At 39.2% G+C, this 22,870-nt stretch overlaps 1 protein-coding gene across 3 annotated transcripts in view; it reads left to right on the top strand.

The window, feature by feature from the left end:
• Nucleotides 1-22,870, top strand: part of Stk39 (serine/threonine kinase 39) — a 274,511-nt gene that overhangs the window by 192,426 nt on the left and 59,215 nt on the right. For all 3 annotated transcript variants that reach the window (XM_047542775.1, XM_047542776.1, XM_047542774.1), the window contains one exon: nucleotides 18,922-18,974. In XM_047542775.1, the coding sequence (XP_047398731.1) occupies nucleotides 18,922-18,974 (53 nt within the window). The remainder of the gene's footprint in view (nucleotides 1-18,921; nucleotides 18,975-22,870) is intronic.

Genomic DNA, 22,870 nt, shown 5'->3' with positions numbered 1-22,870 from the left:
AGGTCCTAGATGGTGGAGAGCATACAATGTCAATGGCACTTGCGGGGCATCTTTCCATGCACAGGCAGAAAGTGGCCAGATGTGCTGGCTAAAACCAGCAAAATAGGTGCTTTTCTTGTTTCTCCTTTCTCAGAGAATTCTCCTTATTTGACAGCCAGGAGTCTGTGCTCTAGGCAAGTTTCAGTCTTCTGTTATACCTTTCCTATGATGATCTCACACGTGGATTTGACCCAACAAAACCAATAGAAAGAAGTAATAGAAAGAAGTGCAAGATAGGTCATCAGGAGTATCCTCTGATTCTCATGGTTTTATTAACTCTCTGAAAGTTTTCAAGATTTCCAAATCAGTCCTAGTGATCAGTCTTTGTTTCTTTTAAACTTTTAGCTCGTGATTTCTACCTCCAAATGACCAGGTCCTGTTTATTCAAGCAATATTGAGATTCTTGAGAAGTTAAAAGAAGACTGTACCTCTCTGAACTTTTGCTATATATATGTAGGCATTTATGGTTAGCAGTTGCTGTGGGACTCAGTGGAAGATTTGACAACTACAGCTGTGCTTAGTTAGTTGAAAGGATAGGGAAGAAAAGATCTTGGGGTGGGGACTAAGATCTAACATGAAGAACTCAACAGCTAAATTTGGTATTTATTTTTATTGGCGTCATTTAATGAATACTGACTGAATTCTTGCTCTTTGCCCCAAGTATCATTATCCACGCCTTCTCTCATCTGATTGTCTTTTTTTTTTTTCTCTGTCCTGGAACTAGGGATTGATTCCAGGAACACCTTCCCATTAAGCTCTAGAGCCATATTCTCACCCTTTTTACTTTTTATTTTGAGCCAGAGTGTCACTGTAAGTGGTCAGTAACCTTGAACTTGAAAATCTCCTTCCTCAGCCTCCCCAGGAGCTGGGATTACAGGTGTGCACCCCTGACTGATCTTCTCAATTATGCTGTGAAGTCGTTTCTGTGACTACCTTATTTCATACATGAAGATACCGAGACTTTAAAAGTAAAACCGATCACCTTCAGATCTGTGGCTAGTCAGTGTGATAATCCTGTTTAAACTAGAAAGTACTTCTTTAAGAAACCAAGCTCTGGCAGGCAGAGTGGACCTTGTAACAAAATGTTTTTTTTTGCTTTCGTTTGACTCCCCTTAGAACCAACTCAGGATTTTGAGGAGACAGGGAAGGAGGGGAGGTGGGCTGTGGGGAGCTGCATTCCCTTCCCTTATGCCCAGCTCAGCCCCGGGGGCTCAGCAGCAGCATTCTAGAACCACTATTGTACCATTTTTTCAGCCACCCAGACCCCTGGTCCATATGCAAGGCCCAAGCATACACACTGGCGTGTCTTGCTGATGTTGAACCCTCAGTCCCCTCATTTTCTGTTGACTCGCCCGCTGCTCCACAGGACAGTCCCATTTGCCTCTCCCAGACCCACACCTAGCATGATGCCTACTCCCCTGATCGTAGCTCTGACCTGTACGTCAACCGAAGTGCCCTCATTCCAAAAGCCTTCTATTGTTATTTGGGTAGTCATTTGGGGTCGGTCGTCTCCACACCTGGGAATTCTGTCAAGCGTGCTTCCACTCTGCAAAATGCTGTTGCAGCAGGAAGGAGTGAGATGCCCTGAGTCCGTTCAATTTCTTAAGTATTTACTGAGAACTTGTCAAACCGTCAGGTTCTACTGTGTGAAGCACCTTGGAGGAGACACACCTGACTTCGTAGCTCCTCTGATCCCTCTTTTAGATCTTATGTATTTATTTAGAAGGCTTATAACTAACTGATCACTGACTCATTTACTATCCCTTTATCTTTCTATAAAGATTGACATTCCGCAGTTTGCCTTTTTTTAATCAAATAATTCTCTTAAATTAAAGTTGACAATGAATCAATGATTATTCAGTTTGCCTCAAACTTGTGGGCGAGGGAGCTCTGCTGTTTGTTCGCCCCTTGAGAGGGGTCCTCTTGGCTTTGCCTTCACTGCCCTCCCTCAGTTCCAGGGGCCCTGTTTTATTTTATTTTTTTAGTAGTCACTGTCTAAAAAGCACAGCTCAAATTTACTGTAAAGAAGCAAATAACATGTTGTTTTCAGGATGTATATATGTTTCTGTAGGTTAAGAACTCTTCTTTGTCAAGTCTGACCTCCTTTATTAAATTTTTACTTAAGTCAAGAGGTGTTGGTCTCAGTGGCTTGGGAGGCTGAGGTAGGAGGATCATGAGTTCAAAGCCAGCCTCAGCAAAAATGAGGTGCTAAGCAACTCAGTGAGACCCTGTCTCTAAGTAAAATACAAAATAGGACTGGGGATGTGGCTTAGTGGTTCAATCCTTGGTACAAAAAAAAAGATGTTGGGATGTGTAATTGACCAAATTACATTTTTATGTGTATATAAATATGCCCCACTGAAACCCACCATTCTGTATAAATAACACATCAAGAAAAGTAATCAAATAAGGACTAAAAGTTAGATACAAAGATATTCCATCTTAACTCTATGAAAATAAGAAAATAAACCACACTTATAAAAAAAGGTCAAGAAAACTAAGGTAGTCTTGAAAACCTGTCAGAGATCAATATCTTGGACATAAAGATTAGTCACTGAAAAACATCCTGAAGGAAATTGTTGGGTACATCTTTTTTATTAGTGGTTAGGTAAGAAAAGCGCATTCCCCCACCGTCTTGTTAAGTCCTTCTCTTTGCGGTGCAGTTGCACACGCGGGAATTGCTTATTAAACATCCTGAAACACATTTTTCAAAATCATCAAAAAGGGAATGAAGGCTCTGAAGCTTGGGCTCCAAGGCTCCCCCATGACCACCAGCCCATTACCCGACAGTCACACAGCACTAAACACAGACTTCGAGCCTTTGAAATGGGACTGTTTTACCCACATTTGCCTTGGAGTCCTGTCCTCAGGTGTGCCCTCCATTGAAGAGGTGGCACTGCCCCATTCAGATGGGACTTCATGAGTAAACTGAGGGTTTTTCCACTTTTGGCAAACTGCAGGTACTTGGAATTTTCCAACCAGAATGACTTGATTTCTATGCCAAATGATTGGTGTTGCTTTCTTTATTTGGGACTGATGAAGGGATGGTTTCTTCCCAAACTATTGTGATAATGAATGTCATAAAATAGCACTCCAGGGGCTGAGAACCAATTTAATTTTTGACAGAGGGACAAATGTTGACTTTTTAAAATTTGTCAGAATCAGATGGTGTATCAGTTTGCTAGGACTGTCTTGACAAAGTACCATGGATGTGGTGGTTTAAGCAACAGGAATTTATTTTTCCATTCTTCTGGAACCTAGAAGTCCAAGATCAAGATGTTCTCAGGTTTGATTTCTCTTTGGGTCTCTCTGACTGACTTGTAGAAAGCCACCTTCTTACTGTGTCCTCATGGGGTCTTTTCTTCTGCAGGTACATATTTGTGTCCTTAATCTCCTCTTCCATAGGGACAACATTATATTGGATTAGGGTTTATTCCAGTGACCTCTTTTAATCTTAATTACCTCTTTAAAGACTCTATCACTAGCACAAGCACCTTCTAAGATTCTGGAGGTTAAGACTTTGGCAGAGGGACCCATTTTGAGGTTTTGTTTGTTTTGTTTTTTGCAATACTGAGTGTTGAATGGGGGGGGGGGGGTTGGGGTATGGGAGGCAAGTGCTCTATCTATGAACCACACCCTCAGCTCCCCATCCCTTTTATTTTATTTTGAGACAGTCTTACTAAGTTGCTGAGACTGGACTGGAACTTACAATCATCCTGCCTCAGCCTCCTGAGTAGCTCTTACAGAGTGGGACAGATTTCAACCATAACAGGTAAAAAGGGAAAAGGCATCAATCACATGGTGGCCACATCTTTAGGGTCACTTTGCAGTAACAGGAAGAATTGTGCTGTCAGATCCTAAGTGGGACTTGCAAAGGGGCATCTATGGGAAACAGTCAAGCCTGAGCCTCAGGTTTCTCCTTTCTCACTGTGGGAATCTTCAGATTTAAAAAGAGAACATATTTCCAAAAATCTTACGTGGAAATTGTCAGGCATTTGTCCTCACGTTAAATTCTGTCATGCAAATCACACTCACCCTTGCAGGATGTATTAAGTACAGGAAGCCTCCCAGGCTCCCTCAGAGGGGTCCACCCTGCTCTTCCCCCTGCAGGCTGGAGGAGTTGTGCCTTTTCAGCCCTGGAGTTTTAGTCTTTGGAGAATCACATAATCCCAAGTCTCAAAAGCAAATGGACGTCCCTTCCTTTCTTCCTTCCTTCCTTTCTCCTTGAGAAAATTTTTAGATTTCTTTGTTCCTCTTTTGACATTATTCTGAATCAAAGTCCAGTCCTAATCCAGGTGTGACCTGATGTGCTCTCATATGTGTTTCCTTCTGTTGTGTGTCTGCAGCCTATCACATGTCTAGTAGCAATGTTTTCTTTGCAACTCCACAGATGGTCATTTGCTGAAGTAATATCAGAAAGTCCAACCTGAGGATTTATGGTAGCTTTGCCCTGAGGGCTATCAATACTGGACTTAAATGCATTTACTTATAGGCCATTTCTCTAAATGGATGGAAAAAGAGAATACGTGCTCATTTTCATATTATCAAATTTAATTGTTTTATGATACCACCTGTGGAATAGAGATGGTTCTTTTTTTGCCTTTCTAAACTTGAAGATACTGATATTAATTACCACCTCTTGAAATTAACCCTTCAAGATTTTCTTTGTTGAGTAGACATTTTAAACCTCATTGAAAATGTTTATTTTCCTTTTAATTTGCTAATTTTTATATAGCTCTCCCTGGATTTATTCATGTAAATTAGTAGTAAAATTTCAGGAATAGTTCCTTGCTGCTTCTGTGATTGCCTGGCTGAAATTTAAGAATTCGTTGTTGAATAAATCTTTTAAGCAAAAAATTACTTCTTTGTTCTGAAGCAACAAAGTTTGGGGATTCAGCTGAGCATGTATCCAAATTGTCAGCCAACTACAGGGTTTCCACTGGAAGTTCAGACACTCTGTAGCTAACTCCTTCAGGTGTCAGTCAGCTGGCTCTTCAGGGGAGGATGTCACCTCCCACATGATCTTGGAGAGATGTTACCTCTGCTTCCCATGAAATGTTTCAGCCAAAGTGAGATATCTGTGTTCAGTCAACACGTAGACTATCAGGCCCTTCAAATACGGAGAATATGGTCCTGAAATGCCCTCTGCAGCACTTGGCAAAGACACTCATGGGGCCCCAGGAAGGAGTCAGTGTAGGTCATCCATTTTTGTGGAAGCTTATACTGTTGAGGTAAATCACCAAGAAATGGTGTACTTTGGCTGTATTATTTCAGCTTCCAGAAGAAATACCATCACTCAGGTCAGAAATGATATTGTGCCTTCAGCACCTGGGAGAATGAATTTCTGTCTTTTACCCCATATAGTTGGAGACACTGATATGAAAAAAAAAATGACTTTTATCTCTTTTACAACATAGAATTGAAGACATTGCTCAGTGTCCCTTATAAAGGAGCTTCCACCTAGAGCAAAATAAAGGAAAAAAGGAGGGGAGGATCAGATATCAGAAATTCAGGAAAGATCAGTAGAGAAGGAGGAGGTGATGAGGGAAGGAGGAGGGATGAGAAAGGGGAGGGAATGTGGAATGAATTTTTAAAAATCATGCTGTGTGCATATATAAATATACCCAGGGAATTTCACCTTTATGTGTAAGTAGAACAATCAAAAATAAATAAGTGAGCAAAAGGAAGATCAGCAAAATAGAAGAAGGAGAATGGGGGGAGGGAGGAGGGAAAAGGGGGAGAACATGAACTGAAATCGAATTCCATGCATGTATGAATTGGTTGGAATGAACCCAACTACTATGTCTAACTGTAATGCTCTAATTAAAAAGGAAAAATTACCACAAAAAGAGAGGTTCCACAAAAAATTTGTCCTTGAAGTTAATGCCAAGGAAATAAACTGCTTTTCATGTTTCTTTTTTTTGGAAAAGTAAGACTTATACAATGCAGTAGTTTCTCTTCTCTTCCTTAGCTGCAAGCAAAGTTAACTTCAGTGCTCCGTTGGAGTAACTGTATCTCAAGTGTGTGGTACTATCTCTGTATGTTCTTTAACTAATTTATTATTTTTATTTTAATTTATTTTTGAGGTGCTGGGGATCAAACTCCCGGATTTGCAAATGGTATGCAGGCACTCAATCATTGAGCTACACCCCCAGTCCCTGTTACTTTCTCTCTCTCTCTCTCTCTCTCTCCCTTTTTTTTTTTTTTTTTATTTTTACAGACTGCATTTTGATTCATTGTACACAAATGGGGTACAACTTTTCATTTCTGTGGTTGTACACAATTGTAGTTTCATACCATTCATGTAATCATACATATACATAGGGTAGTACCGTCTGTCTCATTCTACTGTTTTACCTCCCCCCACCCCCTCCTGCCCCATTTTCCTCTATACCATCCGAAGTTCCTTCATTCTTCTCTCTGCACCCCCACCCCCACCTTGTTTAGTATCAGCATCCACTTATCAGAGAAAACATTCAGACTTTGGTTTTCTGGGCTTAGCTTATTTCACTTAGCATGATATTCTCCAACTTCATCCATTTACCAGCAAATGCCATAATTTTATTCTTCTTTATGACCAGCATTCCATTTTGTATATATACCACAGTTTCTTTATCCATTCATCAATTGAAGGGCATCTTGATTGGTTCCACAATCTAGCTATTGTGCATTGAGCAGCTGTGAACATTGATGTGGCTGTGTCACTGTAGTATGCTGATTTTAAGTACTTTGGGTATAAACAGAGGAGTGGGATAGCTGGGTCAAATGGTGGGTCCATTCCAAGTTTTATGAGGAATCTCCATATTGCTTTCTACCAATTTGCAACTCCACCAGCAATGTATGAGAAAGCATTTGACAAAATACAACACCCCTTTATGCTCAAAACACTAGAAAAAATAGGAATAGTAGGAACATACCTCAACATTGTAAAGGCTATTTATGCTAAGCCCACAGCCAGCATCATTCTTGAGAAAAGCTGAAAGCATTCCCTTTAAAAACTGGAACGAGACAGGGATGCCCTCTTTCACCACTTCTATTCAACATTGTCCTTGAAATACTAGCCAGAGCAATTAGACCAAAGAAAATAAAGGGATATGAATAGGAAAAGAAGAACTCAAGCTATCACTATTTGCTGATGACATGATTCTGTGTTTAGAGGATCCAAAAAACTTCTAGACCTAATAAATGAATTCAACCAAATAGCAGGATATAAAATCAACACACATAAATCGAGTGCATTTTTATTCATAAGCAATGAATCATCAGAAAGGGAAATAAGGAAAACAACTCTGTTCACAATAGCCTGTTATTTTTAATAAATAATGTTCAGTTATATATCTAGTTTAATTTTGAAATGATTTTAATATCCATTTTGCAAGAATTAAATAAACTAAATAAATAGTAGTAGGCAAAGACTATCATAGTTGTCCATACTACTTAGAGTTGGTAGTGGTTCGTGCCTTGAAGGAAATTTCCTTCATCTTAAAGTATGTCCATCCTGGAATCCTGCAGATATATAGAGCTCTTCTGCTCTCCTCCCGGTGTGCCATATCAGACTGTGTACCTACATCTATCTGACATGGTGTTTAGATCCCAAATGGACATTTAGTAAATCCATGTCTTAGAGGTGACTTTATCTTTCTATTATAAAGGATGTTGGCTTGGGAGCCCAGTGCATTGAACAAAAGTAGACCTCATGGAAATGATGAGCTTATGATTTCTCTGCAGTAAAACCTATCACACCCTAAACCCCAAATAAATGATGTTAATGAAGGCTGGTTTTATACTGATATCAGTTGATTTAAAAAAAAGAGGCATATCGAAAGACCCCTACCTAATAAGCATACTAACTATTTTTTTTCCTGCTACAAAATAAGTGTGCTCTTTGACCAGACTGTTATGTTTCTTGTCCTCCTGGCTGTACATAAGCGTAGTTTTTATGTGGTCACTCCTTTTCCCTATTTCTCTGTAAGTATAAAGAAGTTCAACAAACATATTCACTGGACATTGTAAATGCTGAAAGAGACTACTTGTGACACATGGAAATTTAGTTCCATAATCTTGATAGGAAACAGAGCCTTTATACAATAATCTGTTCACTTGTGATTCATCATGGCTGGGACATAACACAATTGATTTTATGCTGTGTAGGTGGAATATTAAATTTTTATGTGTTCAGCTCTGAAGTAAATAGGACAGAATGTGACCATTTCAAAAATTCTGAATGGTAGGTACATGTGTATTCGTTTTGTTAGTCTTTGTACTTTTACACTTTGCACTGTGTGTTGAAATATGTTTTTAAAAATAATCCTAGAAAGTATTAGATAGTAGTGAAAAAAAGAATCACACCTGTTCATTTAGGTTAGAGGATGCTTAAGATAGAGCAAAGGAAATGGCTATGCCCTCTGCCAGGTGGGCACAGAGATCCTCCAGAGGTTTCTGCTAAAGAAAAGCACCTTAACTTAGTATAATTACTTCTAGATGAAAACAATGTTTTGTGGATAGAAAAGCCAGTTACTTGTGAGAAATTTTTTGTAGGCGATTTATTCATAGGCGTCAGCCCTGTTCTGCACATCCACGGTTTCTGTATGCAGGGCTCCACCTGCACACCTCTCAGGTAGATAGCAACTGTGTGAAATCACAGGCAACCAGACTGCTTGCTCTCTACAGGCTGCAAATCTAAAACAGTCCTTCAGGCCGTGTTAAAATGCAAAGTGTCAGAGGCCCAAGTCTGAAGTTCTAATTACAGAAAAGCCTGCAGACAACCAGCACATGAGAACACACCCTTTAATATGTCAACATTAAAGAAAATATTTGTGTGTGTGCGTGTGTGTATACATATGTATATGTATATCAGTCAGTCACTGCTCATTTTGTTACAGGGGCCACTGTGACTTTCTGATCTATTTGACATTGATCTTGGGCCTCATGATGCTGCATGACTTGATGGAGACTAGAATCCTGGATGCTACCAACATTTCCTAGGACAAGGGTGTATTTGGAGTTTGTTGAAGTGTAATGATGAAAGGAATTTTTGCCCTTTAGAAGACTCATTGATCCAAAAGACTTGAGGCAAATCAATACAAGGGCAAGGGTGGGGGATTGAGGGTGGGATATGTGACTCATTATCCTCATGCTCCTGGAACACAAGGTGTCTGATGCTTGGAGATACATACTGGCTAGGAGAACCTGATTTCAAGCAGAACTCTGGGGCACAATGCTGATAGGTACAGCTGTGGCCCTCAATCTCAAAATCTGCCACATCATTCATGTAGAGCACATTTCCATCTGTAACATCTCTCATTGCCTGGAGTAGTTCTTAACTGGGTGTAGGGGTATCATGGAGCGGGGGCGCTTACCAGAGATTGCACCTCTCATCACCCTGCCTGAGTTTGAAAACCACTAGTTTAGATTAAAGAGCAGTAGTCTACAAGTCTCAGTCCCAAGTATGGGTGTCATTTCTGCATGAATGGCTCCTACTATAGGCCTGACACCTAGTAGGTGATCAATAAGGATTTATGGAGCGACGAGTGAATTAACTAACTGGGTAGTCTCAGGCAAGCCACTTAATCTCTTTAGCTTCAACTTCCTTACCTGAGGAATGGATTAGGTGACCTCCAGGGCCCCTTTCAGTTGTAAAATTATATGATTCTGTGATTGTACCTTTGCCTCAGAGGAAGATTAATTTGACAGGAGTGTGAAGGATGAATGAGAGTGAGCACCAAGAGAGGGGAAATATCCCTTTCTTTGAATTAATCTCATGTTTCCTTCTCTACTACCATTTTTAAGCACTTACTTACGTTGGGTTTCCCCTCCGGTTTACATGATCAGCTGTCATTCTCCAGGAGGATTGCAAACTCTTTAAGGACTTGTTTTTTTCCCTGCTTCTGTGTGCCTCAAAATATAAGGCATAATAATGCCTCGCAACCATGCTGGGGAGTTCACACCATTTTCATGAGGCTCATTCAATCTGCAAGGGATGCATTACTTCTGCTGCTTACCACGGAGAAAACTGAAGATTAGGCGAAGTGGATCGCTGAAAGTCTTGCTAGTAAGTGGCTGACCTGCAAATTGAGCTCCGATAACCAGTCTCTGGGTGTGAGTCGTGGTCCTTAAGGCTTCCTAGTGAATTGACTTAAAAACTGTGCTCCAGGGGAGCCAAAACTGAACAGGAACTCTTGTCATGCTGCTGCTAACGTTTCCTGGGTCTCCTGTTTCCGGCCTATGTTGCAAGTTCCTTCAACTTATTCTTACGTTGGCATTGTTTTTGATGGCTCACTAAGTACAAGAATCTTCCTTCTAGCTACACATTCTTCTGCCAGGCATTGAGCCCTGAAAAATAGCTCCCTCAACCTTCAATGGTCCTTTTTCTTTTCTCTGAACACCTTTAGCTTTTACAGTAGCAATCTATATGTGCACATATATGTTGTGTGTGTGCCTGAAGTATTCTTTGTTCATTAAATCATTTAGTCTAATTTGTGACCTGTGATGGTGATCTGACCTTCACTTGGCAGTGAAGTCGTAGAGAGATGGATGATTGGAGAATTCTTGAGATAGAGTTCTCCTTAGTTGTTGACTTTCACTGCCATTTACTCCCTAAGAACAGAAGATAAAGGAATTTAACTGAAGTGATGAGTTCCTTTGAATATATTGAGTTGGGTTTTTGTTGTTGTTTTGGTTGGGGGAACATCTGTTTGGACATTTTGTGGAACAATACCATATAGGCATTTGCATAATGGATTTATGGCTCCGAGGAAGTCCTTGGGATTGAGTTATTGATTTGGAACTAATCATCCAGGAAGGGATTAAGAAGAGAAAGGATGGAGCATAATTGTTGCAGATAGGCAGACAGAGATAGAGAAGTATTGGGGTCAGATACAAAGGGCAGCTAGGGAACTGGAAACATTAGAAGGTGGTTCCTCAGAAGCTGAGGGAAAGGCACTTTATAAAAGACAGACTTATAAACTGCTTTCATCCATTTGTTCATTCTTCAACACACAGTAGCCTGGGCGCCCCAGGCACCATGCTAGGTACTTCAGGGAAGAACAGGGAACATGGCAAGATGGGGCGGGGACTTGGAACATCTTGGCTAGTGGGGAGGGTGCCAGACATTGAAGTAATAACCATACAACTACTTTATGTAAGAGGTACTCTGCAGAACTGGGGGCTCGGAGAGCAGGTAGGAAAGGGGGTTACCCTCCTCTGGCTGCTCTCACCTCCTTTCCTGGCCTCCTTTGGAAGTCCTTATGCTACAGCTCAAGAATCAGGAGAAGGAACCAAGAGTAGGTGAGAGCTGGCAACACAGGAGCAGGAGAAGAGTGGGAGAGAAGAGGGTGGGGAGACAGGCAGTAGCCAGGACTGGGAGGGATCTGCTAAGGATTTTAAATTTTGTTTTAAGAAAAATAAGAAGAAAATGCACCAAAGTGGCATGATTGGAGTTGATTTCCCAGTAAGATAATTGGCTCCAGAAGACCCTGAGTGAGAAAGTGGAGAGAACATTTTGGCGCCTGTGCAGACAAATGTTTGGGAAGCTGGGAGTACCTTGGTAAGGGCTCTGCACTGGAGCAGATGACAGGTGGCATGGGTACATGCTGGATAAGTGATTTTGGTGACACCCTACATTCCTTCAAAGCCCCAGTTCCCTCATTTTCAAGATAATAGGGGATGATGGTAGTCCTTATTAAAGGGTTATTTTGAGCCTGGAAGGAGGTGACACATGTAAAACACCTCGCATCCCAGTAGACTGTAAGTGCTATTATCTGAGGGTGTTTAGTGCTGTTATAACAAAACACCAGAGGTCGGCCATTTATAATGAACAGATATTTTCTGGCTTACAGTTCTGGGGCCTGGGAAGTCCAAGATCAAGGGGCTGCATATGGTCAGGGTCTTCTTACTGTAACATCCCATGGTGGAAAAGCAAAGAAAAGGGCTGGGGTTGTGGCTCAGTGGTAGAACGCTTGCCTGGCACATGTGAGGCACTGGGTTTGATCCTCAGCACCACATAAAAATAAACAAAATAGAGTTATAAAAAATATTTTTGAAAAAGACAAGAAAACAAGAGATCAAACTGGCGACCTCAAGCCCTTTTATAATGGGCATTTCCATTCACATGGGAGGATTTCACTTGACCTAAATGCTTCTTATCAGACCCCTGCCTCCCAACACTGATACACTAGTAAGTTCCCAACACAGACTTTGGGGGACGCATTCAAACCATAGCAGCTATGAATTATTGTTGCTTCCTTGTCACAATGGAGGAAACAGTCGTTTGCGACTTTGAACTGAGACCTGTCTCCACAGTTCTCATTCTCTCTTCATCCTGTACTGGCTGCCTTCTGGGGTAGAGGGAAAATGTGTCTGGCCAGCTCCACGGAGCTGGAGTCCACGTCTCCTCTTTAACCCGTGAAGATGGACTCCAGCTCAGAGCACCGCAGAGTAGGACGAGAAGCAGGCTGAACTAAAACGACATCCTAACTGAGCCCTAGCTCAGCCTGCTTGAATGGTCTCCATTCTGCCCCTCACTGAGAGAGACATTTCAGGAGCTGGTTATGCAGGTGTCTCTTTAGAGTTCCCTGGACACCAAGGACCATACCCTGATCTGGAATTACAAGTAAAAATAAGGGATAAGAAGGCTATTTTGTAAGAAATTTTCTGCTGCTTAGAAGAAGGGGCCACTTCTGGGTCCCTGGGAAATATGATCCCTGCCTTGCTCACAGGGCATTAGAGCCTCAGAGCTCAGGAAATGGTGGGCTCTATTCCTCACCCTTAATCATTCTGTGCTGTAGGGCACTAATGCAATGACAGGTACTCTTTCTGATGCTCTCAACGTGTGTGGGTTTTATACTTCTATACCTTTTAGCCACATCTGTTTCTTGGGGTACGTGTACCTCTGTTGGCAAAGACTGAGAGATATCCATGTGAAGCTGGAGAATGCAAAGTCCTGAGCTGGCATTTTGGCTTTTGAACCTTCTGGAGCAATAACTCTGTCAGATGGTCCTGACACAATTCATTAAGAGACACAGATGAGTGCTGCACCCTGTGAAATCTGTACTTTAGCCGCACCAGCCTTCTCAACCACTACCTCCAGGTAGAGCTCTGCCCTCTCAGGTGGTCCCTGACACCACCCTTTTAGCCAGCTGCTCATGTGAGTGTTCACTGTGTCACTTGAAGATAAACTGAAAGAACAAGAAAAATTTTCCATGTGTATAACTTCTTATATTGAACGCACATAGCAAAAAAACCCCCCAAAAGTTATCAGTACTGGATAGCAGTCACTAAAAACTTTTAAAAAATCAGTTCCAAGGCATAATGGAACATGCCTGTAATCCTAGTGACTTAGGAGGCTGAGGTAGGAGGATTGCAAGTTCAAGACCAACCTCAGAAACTAAGCCAGACCCTGTCTTAAAATAAAAAGGACTGGGATGTGACTGAGTAACAAAGTGCCTCTGAGTTCAATCCCTGTACCAAAAATTAAAAAATAAATCATTTTCAAGCTTCTTAGTTTATTGCTTATATTTTCTATCTGGTTAAATTCCCGTGACCTTATTTTTCTTTCCCGTGATTAATTTGTCTCGTAGAAAGCACTGACTGGTGCTCTCAGTCTGTAGGCCAATGCATTATTTATTTGACTCTTTTTAGTAGAGTCTTAAAAATAACATCAAAGTCTTAGTATTTCAGATACATTGTGCACTTCTACTGCCCACAGTTTATGTGTTAATATCAGCAGAAATTATAACTTATATTTAACCTCCTTAATGAGTGATAATAGATGGAATCTGCCCCACACATAACTCTCAAAGTTTTTAAATTATGTATTAACACTTTGAAAGTATGGAATTTCATATATAATGTCAAATTTCTTATTTCTCTGGGAAAAAAAAAAAAAAAACATCTGATTACTTAGCAACGGTTAGCCCAGATTCCTACCTGGCCATAACCAGCTGGTGCTAAGTAGTGGTTGCCTCCCTTACAATAAGGAAGATGCTTTCCTGCTGGCACAGCCCCCACATCTTTCTGTTTTTCAGTTCACTCTCTGCTTTACTCATTTAAAGTTCCTTCAACAGTGCTTAAAATCATCAGCGAGAGTATAAATTGGTGCAACTTAAATGAAGGAAGATTTGACAATACCTATCAAATTTCAAATGCACATAAACTTTGGCCAAGCAATTCACTTCTAGAAATTTATTGTTATACTCAGATATTTACAAAACGACATGAAAACAAGGTTATTCTCTGAAGCATTCTTTATAATAATAAAAGATTGGAAACAATTTGCTTATAGAATGAGAACTAGTTCAAAAAGGATATAGCACACGAAGGAAAACTATGTAGCTGTACAGAAAAGAATGAGAAAACTTTCAATGAACTAATATAGAGAAGTTCTAAGATATGATAGTATTAAGTAAAAAGAAAGACAAGATACAAAACAGTGGGTATAGTATGCTATCCTGTGCATTAATTTATGTATGTTGGCTAGGATATGCAGAACACCTTAGGAAGAATCTACAAAAAGTATAATATACTGATGTCCTCTGACAGGGAAACTAGATATTTGGGTAAAGTGTGTGGGAGAGCTAATTTTCACATAATAACCTATCGTACTTTTGACCTTTAAAACCTTTTGATTGTATCACCTATTTAAAAAAATAAATTTCCTCCTGAGCCCTATAGGCATTTTTTTCGATGTAGTATATGCATACAGTGAACAATAAAGTGTGTGGGGGGGTATACCTTACCAAATGCAAGTGTTTTTATTTTAGAATTAAGAGGATTTTTAATAAAAGTCATCACAAGCAGGCTGGACCTTAAAACTGTTACTGTCAAGTTTTTATCATTTCTTCTGTGAAGTTGCACTGACTTAGTTTTGAGCTTTAACTCATACCTATTTTCAGCTTCCCTGAAATCAAGAGTGTCCTGTGCGACATCAATTAAAGTAGATGTACTTTCAATTAGAGGTGTTAAGTATGAGTCTGAAAAGATTAATTCTTTATAAAAGGATGACCTTCAGTAGTTAGATCCAATTAGGCATTTTTCCAACTATATTTCAACTTGATGGGACAAGTCTACTACTCACGATCAATCACTGTGATCTTTTCAAAGGTGAGCATCTTAGGTTCGGAGTCATAAAAGAGTGACTTGACTAGGCCATCCCCGTGACTTGAACCACAGTGGATGTAGGCAGATATCGTGGATGTTGGATGTGAGTTTTGCGATATTCATATATGAAGCATCAGGAAGTGTGTGATGATATTCCCAGTACAGTTTTTATACCTCTCTTACCATGGACTTAGTAGAACAAACTAATTTAAATAGGACCAATCAAAAGAAAGAGGTTAAAGGATACCAATTAGTATTGAATCACATTCTTTTGTATTTTTTTCCTCCGTACACCATTTCATTATTAAATACGTTACAATACTTGTTTTCCTAGTGATCGTTTTTTCTTATTGGACTTCTTTAGTTCTAATTTAACCTCTGCTCATATGCAGCATACCACACCAAGACGATTAAAGATGTGAATGTGTGGTGGTTGTTTTATGGTAATATACACAATCTTAGGGAATCTTATTCTTTTAAAAATGATAGGAATTGAGCATTGCTGTTTTTATTGGTTTCTAATATAGACTTATTTATCTTCACTCTGCCCCCTCATTAAATTTGTAAACTCAGAGAAGCCATTGAATGTAATGAACTAAAAATGGGGCAGGGCAGAGCCAGAAGAAAGATGAATAATGTAAAATTAGCAACACCCCTTTGCATATCTCAAAGGCTGATTGTTGGAATCAAATGAGATTTCACACACACACACACACACACACACACACACACACACAGAGTTTTCCCTTGGTATCTGAGAAGGATTGTTTCTTGGATCCCCTACATAGATCCCCTAAAATCTGCAGATGCTCAAATCCCTTACATATAATGTCATAGTATTTTCATGAAATGTTCTCATACACACTTTAAATCATCTCTAGCCTACATTTAATGCCTAATACAATGTAAATACTATGTAAATAGCTGCTATAATGTTTAGGGAACAATAAACAGAAAAAAGTCTATAAATGTTCAGTACAGATACCTTTTTTTTTTTCTGAATATTTTCAGCCTATGGTTGACTGACTCCTAGGAATGCAAAACGTGTGAATTCAGAGGACTAACTGTGTGTATGCATGTGTGTGTGTGTGTGTGTGTGTGTGTGTGTGTGTGTATATATGGAGATATATTGATTGAGATATCCATCTATGAATAGATATATATAAGAGGGGCAGGGGGGAATCTCAGTATTGCTTAAAGCTTAAAGTATAGCCCGGTCACCCTGGGAGTTCTTTAGATCTTTAGGGAGCTCATGAAATCAAAACTATCTTTATAATAATATTAAGAATTTTTTTACCTTTTCACTCTCATTATTTCACACATGTTCAGTGGGATTTCAGTGGCTACCTACCTGACATTCAACATTGCAATAGTTCTCTGAAACAGCTATAAAAATTCATCTACTTTAAGCCAAACATTAAAGAGGCTTGCAAAAAGGTAAAGCAATGCACTTTTTCTTTTGAAAAAGAAAATGTTTCGTTTTATTTTGTTTTGTCGTTTTGTTTTGTTGTTTTGTTTTGTCTTGCACACTACTGTGGACCAAAGTCAAGGCCTCACATGTTAGGCAAGCACTCTACCACTAAGCTAAACTCCAGCCTGAATGTAATTTTTCATAAAAATATGACACATGAGATAAATTGACTATTGTCTTTCTCAGTTCAATTAATGTTTTAATTTTTATGGTTTTTAACTTCTAATACAGTAAATTCATGTGTGTGTGTGTGTGTGTGTGTGTATGTGTGTGTGTTGCTGGATATTGAACACAAGGCCTCACACATGCATGCTAGGCAAGTGGTCTACCACTGAGCTATGTCCCCAGCCCTTTTATATGTTTTATTTTGACACAGGCTCTTGCTAAGTTGCCCATGCTGGCATCAAACTTTTCTGTCCTGCTATCCTCTCTTCCTGCCTTAACCTCTGAGTACCTGGGATTGCAGGATGTGCCACTGTACCCTGCAACTTCTAGTACAGTAAATCCTGATAGATAGAGTTCTTTGTAAACAAAAGCCCTGTAGGGAACCTAATACTTTTTAAGAATGCAAAGTGGGTCTAAGACCAAAATGTTGAAGAACTGCAGATATATAAGAGCACTATATGAATATGTGATGATACATATAGCTTATTAAGTCACGTTAGGCTATTCAAATAATGCAGCATGCAGACAGCCCTTCCACTGTAGTCACTGTTAATGGCACATTCTACCTCCAGTGCAGGAGTATGTAGTCTGGGGTCCAAGAGGATCTGTGAATACTCTATAATTATCTTCAGTTTCATGCATTGATCATGTGTCTACTTCTTTATGGTAAAAAAGAATACACCATTTTTACAGTTGTCAGATTCCCAGAAGATCCTAACAGAAGCATACCTATAGGAATTACAGAAGGTTCCTAGTCCCATTCTGTCCCCAAGAGGAGTGGTGATAAAGTCCAGGTGGGAAACCTTCAGGGAGCTTCAACATCAGGGCTCAAGCCCACATGTTGGAACTTGCATTCTTTATTTCTCTTCATATCACTTGTGGAAAGGTGTTAGCTTTTCTAGGCACTGAGAATGTCTTTCTTCTACTGGGTGTTAGGTACTTTGCCTTTTTAAGGCTGCTGTGCACTTAGTGCAGTAGGATTAGGTAGGACATAAAGCATGGAGATTAGGCCTTTGACCAAGAGGGGCCCAGAGACCACATCGTCATGGCATGGGCACTGTTCACAGAGACCAGGAGATCTTACAGAGGTTTAGAGAACTTAAGCTGAAGTACGGAACAGGGTCTGCTCAGCCTGGCCTGCACTGGCAGAAGGACTTTCAGGGCAGGGTGTTCAGGCCATCTCTGTCTCTCTGTATTGGACGCTCTGCTGCTGAGCTAAGTTGAATTCTGATGGAAATTATTAGTTTCCTAATGTAGTTCCTTAACTTTAATTCTGGCATTTGTTGAAAGGTGCTTATAATATTTTAGTATTATGAGAATTTAAAACATTTCTGATTACAGCTTGCTGCCTCTTATAATCATTTCTTGATATTCATATGAATAGAAAACTTGTATCCTGGATTATTACTTGTTTATCTCCAGAGTGTCATTTATTTTTTAATTGCATATGTATGTGTGTTACAGTTTTATGTAAGCATTTTATACTTAAAGTTTTATGTATTCAGTGGACAGTTCTACAACATTCAGAGGTCTGTTTTATTTAGATAAACTACAAAATGCATACCTTGGACTGGATTGTGGCTCAGTGGTAGAGCACCTGCCTAGCACATGTGAGGCACTGGGTTTGATCCTCAGCACCACATTAAAAAATAATAAAATAAAATAAAATAATAAAAAATATGCATACCTTGTTTTAGGCATTTTGTTGTTTGATTTAATGTATAGTGTTGTCTTAACGGGACTATTGCCCCTGTTTTGTTTTTTTTTTTTTTTAAACAACAAAAACTGTTTTTCCAGGGAAAATATGAAAAAGTATAGGTTATTTATTTTAGACTAGAGGCATATAAAACTTTAAATTATGAAATCAGATATATGGTTACAAATTCAGTACAGATTTTATGAAATTAACATTTTGTTTTTGGAATTTTGTGATATAATTGTGTTTAGATGAGGTAAATTCAATTAAATGAACAAATCTCTTCACTCATTTTTGTCATAACTGTGGTCTTCCAGTGGAGAAAATATTTGGAGGTAATTCAAACTAAAATGCTATCTATATGTTAGTAGCATCTTGTAAAATTTGGGATTTATTTACTTTGATTAAACTCTGCCTCATTAGATTTTAATGTGCTATGTGTTATGTATTTCAGGAACTCCAGAAAGGAACTTAATGATATACGATTTGAGTTTACTCCAGGAAGAGGTGAGTTTTAATTGAAATTATTATTTTAGTGCTACAAGAAGCATTTCAGAAATTGATTGCAAGCATGTGGTTATAATTTGCTATTCAAAAATGCTTTGTCTAAAAGCAACGGAAGGAAGGAGAAAGGGAGGGAAGGGAGAAAGGAGTTTTGATAATTGTAAGGATTCTAAATTGAACCACTACCGACTGCATGAATCCCGTTGACACATGCGGTACAGTGCACACACACATATAAATTGGATATATTAGCTCAACCATGAAAATAAGTACTGGCATGGTAATGGGAAATTATGAATATATAATGAGAAGCACCAGCAGTCCTAATGAGGGTTGAGCAGCAAACAATGGTGTCATCCAAAAAGGTAGCACACTTTACTCTCCGTCTCATTTCGGGTTTCATGAAACTTCTCTTGGGGTGTGATTGTGGCCTCTTTTAGCTCTGGGCACCAGCAGTAAGCTTGATAGGAACAATGCCAGTTGTCTAGTAGTGTGCAGTTTGAGTATTTTAAATAAGTTATGCAAACTGCTTGAAAGCTGGTCTGATTGTTCCTTCAGCTCCTTCATGCCTGAAAGAAAGGACCTGTATTAGTTTATGTTATCTTTTGCACCTAGCATAAAAATTTGGCTTGCAGTAGAACCTAAAATAATCTTTGGTATAGTAATAGATAAATAACATTTATAACAGTTTTCAGAAATCACAATACTAATTGTTAAGAAAAAAGTATTACTGTTTCCACTACTTAGTTTATAACCAACATAACTAGAGAAGTAAAACTCAGATGTTAATACTATAACTGATTTTTGTGATTTCTAGGTTCAGATTTTTACGTAGATGAAAACGATTTCCTCGATGTCTATATTGAAGACCTTTCTAAAATACATTAGTCTCATACATTCTAATTTACAAATATATGTAATAACAGTTTATTTATTGGAGCTTCACATAAATTTTAATTTGACTAAATAAATTTATTGAATGCTAAAATTCTGAAAACTCTGAGGTGCAAGAACTTTCTAGCTTGATAGCTATTCACTCAGTAAACTGCCTTGACATCCTGTTTCTGTCACCTGCAAGGAGAAGAGAAACAAACTCAAATACTCTTGGGAGCCAAAGTGAATGGTGGGGCACTTCAGGAGATGGAGCAATCTCATTTACTACGTGGATGCTCAGTTTGAAAAAAAAAAAACAAAATGCTACCAGCTAAACAAAATATGTTCCTGGGCTGTATGTGGATATTGACTCCTGGTTTTTTTCTCTTGTCTTCTGTAAAGACAGAGATTTAGTGATTTCCAGTATATTTATGTTAAACTAAAATATGAAGTATCTTTTGCAAAATGAATGTCCATAGGGCCCTAATGAATTTGCTAATTGGTTTTTCTTTCCAGGAATCTCCATCTTTAACAATTTAGAGTTGGTCTGTGGAAATTATACAGCACTAGTCATGGTTATCAAAAAAAGCTATTTATTTTGTATGATATAAAAATACTGCTGGGTGTGGTGGCGCACGACTGTGAGACAGAATGATTACGAGTTCAAAGCCAGCCTCAGCAAAAGCGAGGCACTAAGCAACTCAGTGAGACCCTATCGCTAAATAAAATACAAAATAGGGCTGGGAATGTGGCTCAGTGGCCGAGTGCCCCTGAGTTCAATCCCCACTACCAAAAATAAATAAGTAAATAAAAAAGAAAAAAAGAAAAATACCAGGCAGTGTTGAGACAAAATCCAATAATTATACACTATCTCAAATACAGTAAGTAGAAAGAACAGATTCTTGTTTTAAGATCGCTTCCTTTCATCTAATTGTTTGAAATTGACTATGGCAATGAAAATCAATTTTAATTTTGAGTGGTAACAAAGGAACACATTTCCAAGTTAAAGATTGGATAGGATGGCCCATTAGTGCATTTGCATTACTGGTTCATTCACACCGGCTTTAGCAGCCTCATTTTCCAGGGTTAGTTTGAGAGTCTGCTTTTGTTTCCCAGACAGAAACCATAGCCTTGACTTTCTGATGCTAGTATACCCTTACTGAGCAGCCAAGCAGAGGCCTGTTATTAAGGGAAGCCCCACATACTTATCATTGCACTTCTGTGATTCCTTATGCTGTCTGTATTTCAGACTTGATCTGCAGTGAATCTGTGAATGCACACCAGCTGGACCCTATGTTTGTGCTCTATGTAAATATGAATATATGGCATAAAACATAACACAAGTAAAATATTCTCTGTCCTCATTGGAGGGCAAGTCCTTTGTGTTTACTCTGTCACTATATACTCTGGAAGCCAGACTTTAATATTTGACTATTTGATCCGTGTAGGTATAAAAAGAATGTTAAACAGCTGAAAGAAAAAATAGATTACTGAAACATGAAATAATTATTTCACATTTCTAAATTGTTCTAAATTGTTACTTATGCTTTACTTACATGCATACAAGATGAGTGCATAATGGCACACACAGATGTGGACTTCTTCCCATTTTGGCCAGCTTAGTATTACGTTTGCCATTTTGATATGACTCATCTGGTGCCCAAGAGTCCTGAAAATAGAAGGACATGCTGTACACTTTAATCATTTGGGAATGTCTGTCACTGTGGTACTGTTTTAGTGCTAACCCTCCATGTGCCTTTATTTGACTATTCCATTTTCTGCTATGTTCTGTGATTGCAGCTTCTTACTCAGGTGTAAGATCTTATTGCTGCTTTACAGCTGGTATAACACATTGAAACGCTTTAACAGATGATCAGTCACTGAAATATAATGACTGCCTTCTACATGCCCAGTGCCTACTAGGTGTTAGATACTTTAATTCAATGTGTTTCTCTTCCTGAAGACTTGGGTGGCATCCAGGAAGGTGGAGATTCAAGGCTGAATGTCCCTGCAGCTTCAGAAAGTGAAATCACATTCAGGGTAGAGCCTTTCATTATGCTAGCCTGGGTTCCACTGTAGGGGGTCATTTCATCACAAAGAGACTTTATAAGATGCCTTTTGTACTGCTGATGAAAAGGACAAGGCCCAAGATAAGTTCACCTTATATGGAATTTCATAGTTAGTAAGGTTTCTATATATTTCTTTGCCATTTACTTCATAGTGCCCCCCATTGTATGATAATTACATTATGAAATGAAACCAGTAAAATGGTAGAATAACATGATTTCTCTGAAAGTATGAAGAATATACATTAAGTTTCAAATCAGTACTGGTGATTTGAGGAATTGGGCCAGGTGCGAAAGGGAGACAGAGAGCAGGAGAGTGTGTAAGGTGCGTTTCAGATAAACTTTTTGCCATTGGCATTGACATCTCCATTGCCATTCTTGAGTACTTTCTATGTGGCGGACACTAGCCAGAACACTTTAAATGCCAAGAATTGTGAAAGACAACTGTATCTCCAGCTGCACACTCACATGTGTGTGTGCATGTGACACACATATATACATGGAATTCATTTGCAAGCCACCAGGGCCAGTTTTTGCTGAGGGCAGCTTTTGGCATGTCAAACTGTAATCTGGATTCGATGCCTGTTGGATTCAACAGCTTTACTTTCAGATGCTTCCTGACTTTGGAAGGCACTGATATCAAGCCTCCATCTATGGCTACAGGCTGCCCAGCCAGTTTCTTTGTATCCAGCTATAGTTCTGGATGTTTGTGACACTATCAGAGGCTGCGGAGACCAAGTCACCTCTCTTGTAAAGACATAGGGGTCTGTAATGGTTCTTTTGAGCTTGTGGTAATTTCTCAATTCCTCTTCATAAAGTCTTCAAATAGAAGATAACAGTGTTATCATGTTCATTCATAACCCTTCAATTAAGCAATTTCAGCTATATTCACTTGCCACAGCCTGTTCAGTCCCGTCTTTATGAGATTGCCAACTCCTGTCACTTATCATCGAGAAACTA

The sequence above is a fragment of the Sciurus carolinensis genome, chromosome 3 (genome assembly GCF_902686445.1).
Source record: "Sciurus carolinensis chromosome 3, mSciCar1.2, whole genome shotgun sequence".
Taxonomy (NCBI): Eukaryota; Metazoa; Chordata; class Mammalia; order Rodentia; family Sciuridae; genus Sciurus; species Sciurus carolinensis.
This window is presented reverse-complemented; position numbering and strand designations above follow the sequence as displayed.